Here is a 10,089-nt window from a genome sequence, read left to right as displayed (position 1 = left end):
CCCTCTGTCCCCATGAATAAGAGATGAGGCCCAAGGAGAAACTCCAGGGCAGGTGCAAGAGGAGGCATCTGATGACTGAGTGGCAGAGAGAGGGGCCAGGGACAGGAAGGCCAGAGATAGGGCACCGAGGTTCTGCTCAAGACAGGGGAGCAGGGGCAAGCTGTGGACACAGGGACCCCAGGTGTGGGCTCTGCTTCACTCAGAGTTGGGGTGCAGGAGGTCAGAGAGGAAAGGCCTCGGGGCCACAAACGTGCAAGGAGGTGGGCACTGTGAGGCTGCAAGTGCCAGGAAGGGGCAACCAGCAAAATGATGCCCCAGAAGAAAAAGAGGAGAAAGAAAGACATCGACTTTCTGGCCCTGTACGAGGAGGAGCTGCTGAACTACGCCTCGGAGGACGACGAGGAGGAGCTGGGGCATGAGTACTACAAGGCCAAAGGTGCGGCGGTGGGCAGGGCGGTGCACAGGGCCCGTTCCCAAGCTCCCAGGAGGGGTTGCAGGTCCCCACCCAGCTCTGGCCTGGGCACCGTCCCACAGGGGCTGCGTTCCATCACCTCAGAGTAACCAGGCAGGCGTTACCCTAGGGTCCCCCCTGCAGTCAAGGCCAGGCACCCTTCGCCAAGTCATAGGCGCACAGAATAGACTGGAACTGCAGTGCCCACACTCTGCTGACCTGTGCATCCTGACAGCCAATTCCAGCCTGGTCTCTGCCCTGCGGCCCGATGGCCCAGAGCCTCCCACTCTGCTCAGGTTGTGGAGGGGTGTGGGAAGGAGGCCTCACCCCTCACCACCTGCCCAGTGAGGGTGGGGACGGCTGCCACCATGTGATGGAGAAGGGGCCTGGGGCCCTCATGGGGACAGCACTTGCTGCCTTGCACCGCAGGCTTGTCCTTCCAGGTCATCCTCCCCTGGGGTGTACTGAGGCTGCTTCAAGGTGCCCACCTTCTTACCAGGTGACCAGAGAGGGCTGGACTGGGGAACCACGAGACCATTTTGGCCTGCAGAGGGTTTTTGTTTGGTTGGTTTTCTTTGGTTGTGTTTTTTTATTTTTGTTTTTTTGTTTTTTGCCTTTACAATGTTTTGAAAGATTTTGAGGGTGAGTGCCGATGGGTTGTGGACATCTAGTTTGTCACAGTCCCCCCGCTCCCTATCACTCAGACGGGAACACTCAGGTCTGTTTCACCCACTGATGCTGCCTGCCTGGTCCCTGCAGGCATTAAATTCTCAAGGCTTCCTCCAAAGTGGCTTGCTAGTCCCTAGAAGCCCCAGATTCATTCATTCATTCATTCATTCATTCATTCATTCATTCACTCACTCACTCACTCATTCATTCATCTATCCATCCAGCCACTCATTCATTCATTTGTCCATCCATCCATTTGTTCACTCGGTCATCCATTCAGTCACCAGATAGCTACTGAATGCCTGCCCGTGCCTTTCCATGGACTTATTCACTCTCCCCTTTCTCTTCCTCTTCTTATCTTAACTTTGAAAGCCCAGCTCAGGTCCCCCTCTTCCATGAAGCCTTCCTTAATTCCAGTTCACCATGAGTTCCTTGCTTATATTCACTTCTTTGTTCTGTTGCTTCATGTGAGCCTGGTGTGTTGGGCTTGTAGCTTCTTGAGCCTCAGCCACCCTGCCCCCCATGAAGGCAAGGCCTCCTTTATTTGTCATTGCTCTTCACCCAGCTCCGAGCACAGACCCAGACTCTGAGAAAGTGGTCACCAGATGCAGGCGGTGGCTCAACAGGGGTCCCTTTGCTGGCACGGTGCCCTGGGTACCTCCCGGGGTGGAGGCAAGGGCTGTGGAGAGGAAAGGTGGGCCTGGAACAAGTGAAGCATTACTGTCTTCCCCCAGCACAGGCATCCCAAACTCAGGCCAGTTAGTGGGGAGGGGCCTGCAGCTGGACATGGTTGCAGGGCCCTTGCCAAGTACCCTCAGCTTCCGAGGTGGTCTACCCAGCCCACGTGGGTACTGGTGAGTATATTCTTAAGCCTCCCGTAGCTGCCACCCTGTCCACTTCTGTTCAGGGGCTCTGCATGCCTTGGTGTGATATCTGGTCCCTCACATGTTTGCTATTCTTTCTATCCTTTTTTACTTCCACGCTCACATTCAATCTTGAAGATGCCCAAGAACGGTCAAGGCAGGAATGATTAGTCCCATTTCACAGGTTACAGGCTGAGGCCCTGGGAAACATAAGTGGGAGAGAGAACAAGAATTTCAAAAATGCTTTGCAAGTCCCCACTTCCCTGCTCAGTGCTGCCACATGCTATGTGCACCAGGCACAAGGAGAAGCGCTCCACTCATATTAACCAATGTAATCTTCACAACCTCCCAAGAAGCAGGTAGGGTTTTTATCTTCTTTCTCAGATGAGGAAAATGAGGCATGGTGAAGCTAAGTAAGTTGCCCCAAATCACAAAGCTAGTAAGTAGCAGAGTCAGAATTTGATTCTAGTTGGTCTGGTTGATGCTTGCTCTGGACTGTGGTAGAAACACTTGGAGATGAGCAAGCCGAGGTGGGTGCCATCTTGACATTTCTAAGAGATGTGGACCCATGGGCTCTCCAGTCAGGGCAGGACACTGGCAGGAAATGTGGATGACGCTAATGGTAGTCACACGCCAAACCCTCAGTGTTACAGGGAGACTCTTGGTGAGTGTTATGGGAAAGAGGAAGAAGGAAAAGGAGAAATCCTGGAAGTTTCCCTCTCTGTTCCTCAGGTCACCTCCAGGCTACACTGGAAACCACCAATAGCCAGAGGGAGCAGAGAGGCTCTCTTAGTGCTCTGAGGGAGGCTGAGCCCAGTGCATTGGGCTTCCTGGCTAAGACAGAGCCACGAGGGGGAAGAGAGTGACTCATATCAGAACCTGAGACACAAGGGACCTCAGGAAGCCATCCTGCACAAACTTCCAGCCCTGGGACACTCTCCTCTTGTGCATCCCAGACATGGGTTGCCTAGCATCTGTTGGGGGTACAGTATCCCAAGGCAGCCTCCCTGAGAATGCTTTTAATGGGGATAATGGCAGGCATGATGATGGTGCTGTTGATGTTGGCAATGGAGATGATGCTGATGCTGATAGTGATGATGGTGACGACGTTGACGATGCCCATGAAGGTAATGATGATGATGCGATGACTGTGGGGGTGATGATGGTGATGGTAATGATGCTGGCAGTCTACCACTTAAGGAATGCATATCTTTCATCTGACTGTGGAAGAGTGTCTGTAAGATGAGTTCCCAGAAGTGGAAATGCTTGAGTCAGTGAGAATGAACGTTGAAAATTTTGTTTAATTGATTTAATCTTCTCATAATCCTTCAAGAAAGAAATTATTCCTGCTTCAGAGATGAGGAGATTGAGGCCCTGTAGGAAATTTGATTGAAATCACAAAGCCAATAATAGTAGAAGTGGAATTCAAATATTGGTCAATTTAGTTCCATAGTCTACATCCATTTCATTGATTGATTCATTCACTTGTTCATTCATTCCCCTCGGCAATTATTTTTTGTGCCCCTCCCACTTGCCAGGCTCTGTGGTAGGAGCAACACTATGGTGCCAATTGTTCTTTGTGCTGAGCAGTGCACTTTGTTAGTTGGGATCCTCCTCTCTGGAGCCAAACACAACCTTGTGTTTTCTATATGGTATTTGTCCTCCACAAGATAGTTCTTCAGGTATCTGAATTGAGTTTTTAATTAAAATTCTTAAATTGAGGAGTAATATATATACAGTACAAAACTTTCATAAAGGTACAGCCTGATGACTTTTGTACATGGTTGTACATGGTTGTGTGTACATGGTTGTGTAATTACCATTTGGATCAGGACATTGAACATTTCCAACCTCTGGAAAGTTCCTTTACTCTCTTTCCCAGAGGTACCAGCTCTCCTGGTTCTAAAAGTTTAGATTAGTTTTTTCCTTTCTTGAACTCCAGACAAACAAAAGCATATAGTAGACACATTTTTGTGTCTAGCTCCACTTTCACTCAACATTCTGAAAGATTTACCTGTTGTTACCTACTATATAGTTTGTTCTTTTTTATATACTATTGTATTTTATAAATGCATCATATATTTAACCATTCTATTGTTGGTGGGCATTTGGGTTATTTCTGGTTTTTAGCTATTATGCATAAAGCTGCGACAAATCTCATATATATCTTTTGATGGACACACATACTCATTTCTTTTTGATTTATAATTAGAATTGCTGAGTCGTAGAGGGGGCATATGTTTAGTTCCTGGTGCTTATACCAATTTACACTCCCACCAGCAGTGTATGAGAGTACCTGTGGTTCCACATTCCTATCAACCCTTAGTATTGTCAGTCTTTTAAATTTTAGCCATTCTGGTGAGTATATTGTAGTATCTCATTATAATTTCAATTTGCATTTCCCTGATGAATAATGATTCTGAGCACTGTTCCATATGTTTATTGGCCATTTGGATATCTTCTATGACATGCCTGTTTAAGTCTTTTGCCCACGTTTCAATTTTATTGAAATAAAATTTTATTGAAATATAATCACTTCATAATAAAATGTGCCTATTGTAAATGTGCTGTTTGATGGGCATTGATAAATGTATACATCTGTGTAACCCTTAGGACAATCTATATATAAAGCATTTAAATTATCCCCCAAAGTTCCCTGTGCCTCTTTTCAGTCAAATCCCCTGTTCCCAACTCTAGGAAACTGTGCTCTGCTTTCTGTTAAAATAGATTAGTTTTTTCTAAAGGTTCGTGTAAACAACACTATAGTGTATAGTGTTTTGTGTTTGACTTCTTTTGCTCAGCATAAGCTGCTTGAGATTCATCTATATTGTATATGAGGGTAGTTCAGTCCTTTCTGTTGCTGAGTAGTATTCCATTGTATGGATATACCAGGACTTGTTTATCCATTCATCTGTGATTAGATATTTAGGTTGTTTCCAATTTAGAGTTATTATGAATCAAGTTTCTATGAATATTTGTATGCAGGTCTTTGTGTAGGCATGTTTTTATTTCTCTTGGGAAAATACCCAAAAGTGGAATGTCTGGGTCTTATGGTAAGTGTGTGTTTATCTTTTAAATAATTTGTTGCCCGTTAAAAAAATTAGTGTGTTATCTGCGTTCCTTATTGATTTATGTGAATTCTTTACATGGCCTGAGCATGAGTCCTTTGTTAGATATACGCGTTCCAAATATCCTCTAGTTAGTGGCTTGTCTTTTCATTCTCATCACGGGCTTCATTTCTTTTTTTTAATGGGCTTCATTTTAATTAAGTCCAATATATTAAATTTTTTATGGCTCATGAGCTACTTAAGAAGGAGCTATGTACCTTTGAATCAGCTTTTGAGGGAGCTTCCTCATCCCTCTTGCACCCCAGACTCTCCTTTTCCCCAAACCATGCATCTCCAGACCTCTGTGTCTTGTCTCATGTGATGTGGTCCTGGAATTTCCACCATGCTGTTCATTCTGCTGTGGACATTCAGTTTGGAAACACCACTGTGTATGTGCAAAGCCATGTGGGCAACACTTCAGGTCCTGGAGTTGTCCAAGGGAGGGCTCCAGGGCTTTTCTACAGCTCAGACATCCTTGTGACGTAGACCATGAAGAATTAAGGATTTGTTTATCACAAGAGACAAGAAGTTGTGCAAATGTACTGCTTCTTTTCTTTCCTCATGGGGCCTCTACTGGGATCTTCATCAGGACCAGGGACTTCAAAAGAAAAGGCATCAACAGCAAATAGCACAGGCCTCTAGAACCAGAAAGTGGGGATATCAGTGCCCCTGCTGAGAAGGGAGCCCGACCACGCTCTGCACTACTCAGCTCTGGGATGGCTCATCCTGAGCTGTGATGGCAGTGCTCAGGAGGTCAGGGGAGATGAGGGCTCGCAATGTAACTGCATTCATAGAGGGCAGAGAGGAAGGTGGGAGCCAGGTGCAGGCTCTGAAGGCCATGTCTAGGAGGCATCTGGGTGCTGTGCTGGAAAGATCACAGATGAGGTGTCCAGAGGCCCTGGGCTGGGCTCTAGTGTTGATACTGGGTGGCATGTGACCTGGGCTTCCCCCCCTGCCTACAGGTCCCTTACCTGTAGAATGAGCCTGCTGCATTAAATGGGAGGTTTTGGTCTTATAGCAGGACTTGGTGTGCCTGGCTCTGACCCCGGCTCAAAGGCGTGTGGACTATAGCAAGCGTTTATAGAGACCTTGGTGGCTGGGTATCCCCTGCGGGGCTGGGAGGAGCTACGGTTCTCTAAGTCCATGTAGGATTCTGGGTTTTCTTATAAGCCTGTGATCTGTCCTCTTTTCCTCTCCAGTGTACGAGGTGGTCACAGCCACGGGGGATGTTCGCGGTGCAGGGACAGATGCTAATGTCTTCATCACCATTTTTGGAGAGAATGGGCTCTCTCCCAAGCTCCATCTCACCAGCAAGTGAGTACCAACTTGGCCTTAGTGGGATCGTGGCTGTTAGTCAGGACTGACATGGTTCTGGAGCCCAGGGAGAAGACCCATGTGTCAGGTGTACGAAGGGACGTGGGACCTCTGCTAACGACAGACCCCATGTCATCCAAGGGGGTCAACCTTCCCTAGCTCCCCTGTTGTTTTTTGTGTGAAGAAATGGCCACTTTGGGTCTCAGAATTCCCCGGAAAATCTATTAGCTGTCCCTTGATGTGGGAGAAGACAGTCAGGAGCAAGAACCCTGGGTCTGGGTTCAGCTTTGCCATGTGGTTGCCATGTTACTTTGGCCAAATCTCTTTGCCTCCAAGGCCTTGGCTTCCTCAGCTAGCATCTGGGAGTGATCATCCCCCTTTTACCAAACTCACAGGGCAGTTGAGAGGTGGAAACAAAATCATGCATTCAAAGGAGCCAGGAGTTTAAAATGCTCTGGACCCGTGTCTCTCCACGGGTGACACCATGGCCCACCACCACACGACACCTGCGTGCCAGCAAATGCACACTTGAGTCAGCCATATGGACTACTTGTGTGTGTGCTAGTGTCTGTGTGTTTGTGCAGACATGCTCTGTGTGTCTGTTTTTGTGTACGCCTGAGTCCTCCATGTCATTTCTAATCCACTGACAGTAGGGGCTGCTGCCTCTTTATTTTGATCCTCTCCCCCGATCGCACACGTTGTACACAGACATACCCAGCGCAAAACATGGGGATGCTTTAGCAGAGTTCTACAATTCCAGAACTGTCCAGGGGCTGCAGCAGTGCTCTAGGCAGCTGGTTTTCAATCTGTGCTGCATGGAACCAGGGATCAGTCAGCTGGTTCCGAGCCCTACTGTGCCCCCCATCCTTCCTTCCTCCAGAGCAGCTTGACTTATGGTTGTCTTGCCATTGAGTTTCTGAGTCAGATTTTGTTGGCGCCAAGAGTTCTCTAGCCAAGGAAAATGTGAAAAACCACTAAATTTATTTCAACTCATTCATGGGGAGACGGAGGCCTAGAGAGGAGCAGAGATTAGCTCTGAGTCATGAAGCTTCTAGATGGTAAAGCTGGTCCTCAGACCCCAGGTCCTTGATGTGGACATGTCCTCCAGCACAGGCCCTGTGGCCCAGAGGGCATGTGGGAGCCCCTGCAGCCTCCTGAGCATCCGGGTTGTCACCTACCCAGGGGGAAGCAGGTGTGGAGGGTGGAGTCTCAAGGGGAGCTGTGGAGGGGTGGGACCCCCAGACCAGGACATCCTGAACACCGTGCTCCGTAGACTCATCTGGCCCGTGTCCCAGGTTAACCCCGAACAGGCTGCGGTGTACATGTGGCCTCACTGAGGCAGGCATAACATCCTATTTTGTCCATTTCTGCAGAACAGGGTACCCACCTTCTTGTACTGCTTACCGTGTGCAGAGTGATTGGCTTGCGGAGGTCTTTCTCTCCAGTAATGTGGGCACGGTAAAGAGAAGACATGAAATGACCATCCTCTTTGCCATGTCACTTCCCCCAAGCACACTATTCTAGGGAGAAGCCACTAAGCTCAAGGGAAGTCAGTCAGGGTGTTTCTGGAGTCCCTAACCTGCCTCTTTTAAATAAAAAGAACCATTTTCTCCCTTTCTGGTGGTTTCTTGCTGTCTTTCAGGCTTTCTTGCACTTATAGTCCCCTTGTTCTTTCCCCCCTCACCATTTTCATTTGTTCAAATAGCCTCCCGGGAAGGCCCCGGAGTCATTCTTCCTAAACCAGCGTGAAGTTTGTCACTGAGTCCCCGTTCCCAGGAGCGTGAATTTCAGCCTTCCTCCTCAGTGGGGAAGGGAAGACTACATCATGGCAGAGCGAGTGTCAGGGCCTGGAGGGCTCCAGGTGTCACATGTAGGTCAGTATCTCCACGCAAGCCCCACGGACAGAGATCACCACCCCCTTCTTTGTGACTCTGCGGCTCTCTCCCATACCTATGTCATGCTCCAGGTCAGGCAGTGGGGGCACAGGTCAGGCCAGGATCCAGGTTGGGCTGGCCTGAGGGGCACTGCAGGAGCCCATGGAGAGTGGGTGCTTTCAGAGCCGGGGCTCATTTTGCGGCCTCAGTGGTAGGTCCTGGGAGGCTGGGAGGTGATATGCAGAGGGATGCCAGGTGGAGTGGACAGTGAGTGGAGGGTGGCTTCATCAGCCCCATCCTTCCCCCAGCTCTTTGCAAACAGCCGGAGCTCAGTATGTTATGCTGTCAGGGCAGCCGCAGTGGGACTTCACAGGGAAGGGCACATGATCTGGGCCTTGGGGAGGGAAGAAGACTCAGATGAAAGAGGGCCCCAGGGAGGGTACTTTAGACCACAGGGAACAGTCTGCAGGTGCACAGAGGCAGCAGGGGGCCAGGAGAGGAGGACCTGCCTTGGAAGGCCTTGTTTGCAAGCTGATCAGTGGGGGCCCAACTTGCAAGGTGGCCCAGAAAGATTAATCTGGCCGCCGCAAGACCCGAGGAAGTGTCTGCAGAGAGAATTGCAAAGACACCATCCTCACCATCTCAGATGCTTTCAGTTCAAGATGGAGACCTTGGGCCTAAGAGGGGAGCATCGCCTTCCAAGGAATTCCCTGACCCTGAGGACTGGCTTCCAATCTCTCATCTCACTGTGAGTGGCTGTCCCCTCCTTGCCACATTGTGTCACCCCAAAGCCAAAGCCAACTTGTGTGTCAACTGGAACTGAGCTCCTTTTCCTTGCTTTACACACATACACACGTGCGTGCATACACACACACACACACACACACACACACACACACACACACAGACTACGAGGTGTTTTGAATTGTCTGATTTCCCTGATACTCAGGGAACCAGGTCGAGTTCCCAGCAGGGCAGTGCAAATGACCTGAGATGCAATCTTAGGCTCCATTATTTTAGGATTAAGCCACTGCCTATCCTGCAATTTCATCCGGCTGCTTTCTTCCTGGCGTCTGGCCATGACCCCACCCCACCTTCCCCTCCCACATGTCTTCTCTTGTCTTTCTCCCCTCTGCTCCTGCTCCGCCTCCTGTCTTTCCTCTTGTAACCCAGGACTTCATCTGCCTCCCCCGTGACTTATTAGAACGGTTATTTCCCGATGCAAGATAATCCTGCTGCAATTATTTGGGGCCCAGTGTTGACATGCTGATTGTTCCGACCCTCGTGGTCCAGTGTCTAAGCTCCTCAGTGTACACGGAGTCCCCACTCAGGCAGCAAAGAGTGTGACATGTTCACTTTGGTCCCCTGTCAGCTGGCGTCCACCACAAGTTGAGCATCAACAGCCGTGGCTCCCAGAGGAAGTCCCCATGTTCTGGGTGCCCGTCCCTGTTACCCAGGACCACCCTCAGCACGGGGTCACAGGTTCAGGATATGGCAAAAGGATGGTATCTCATGTATCTTCTGGAACATGGTTCTCCCTTTGAGAATTCACCATCTGAGTGGAAGAGGCTGCCCGGCATCTTAGCCTGCTGGCTCTGCCAGGTTGGCAGCTAAAATGCCCTGTGTGACCTGCTAAAGCCTCTCCTGGGTAGGGGTCCCTGCCGAATGGGCAGGCACGGGCGGGCGGGGGTGCTGTGTACTGCACTAGCCTTCATCTGTGGAGCGACTGGGAGCCCCGGGGAAGCCACGGCCTCCCACAAAGATACGTGAGCAAGTCTGCATTTCTACTGCAGGGGGAAAACAGTAGAAGG

The 10,089-nt window shown here is 49.6% G+C and overlaps 1 protein-coding gene across 1 annotated transcript in view; it reads left to right on the top strand.

Moving 5' to 3' along the window:
• The window catches only part of LOXHD1 (lipoxygenase homology PLAT domains 1), a 163,314-nt gene continuing 153,225 nt past the window's right edge, over window positions 1–10,089 (top strand). The window contains exons 1-2 of the mRNA XM_072732287.1: window positions 1–436; window positions 6,290–6,404. Coding sequence (XP_072588388.1) covers window positions 307–436; window positions 6,290–6,404 — 245 coding nt within the window. The 5' untranslated portion in view covers window positions 1–306. The remainder of the gene's footprint in view (window positions 437–6,289; window positions 6,405–10,089) is intronic.

The sequence above is a fragment of the Vulpes vulpes genome, chromosome 13, assembly GCF_048418805.1.
Source record: "Vulpes vulpes isolate BD-2025 chromosome 13, VulVul3, whole genome shotgun sequence".
NCBI classification, from domain to species: domain Eukaryota; kingdom Metazoa; phylum Chordata; class Mammalia; order Carnivora; family Canidae; genus Vulpes; species Vulpes vulpes.
This window is presented reverse-complemented; position numbering and strand designations above follow the sequence as displayed.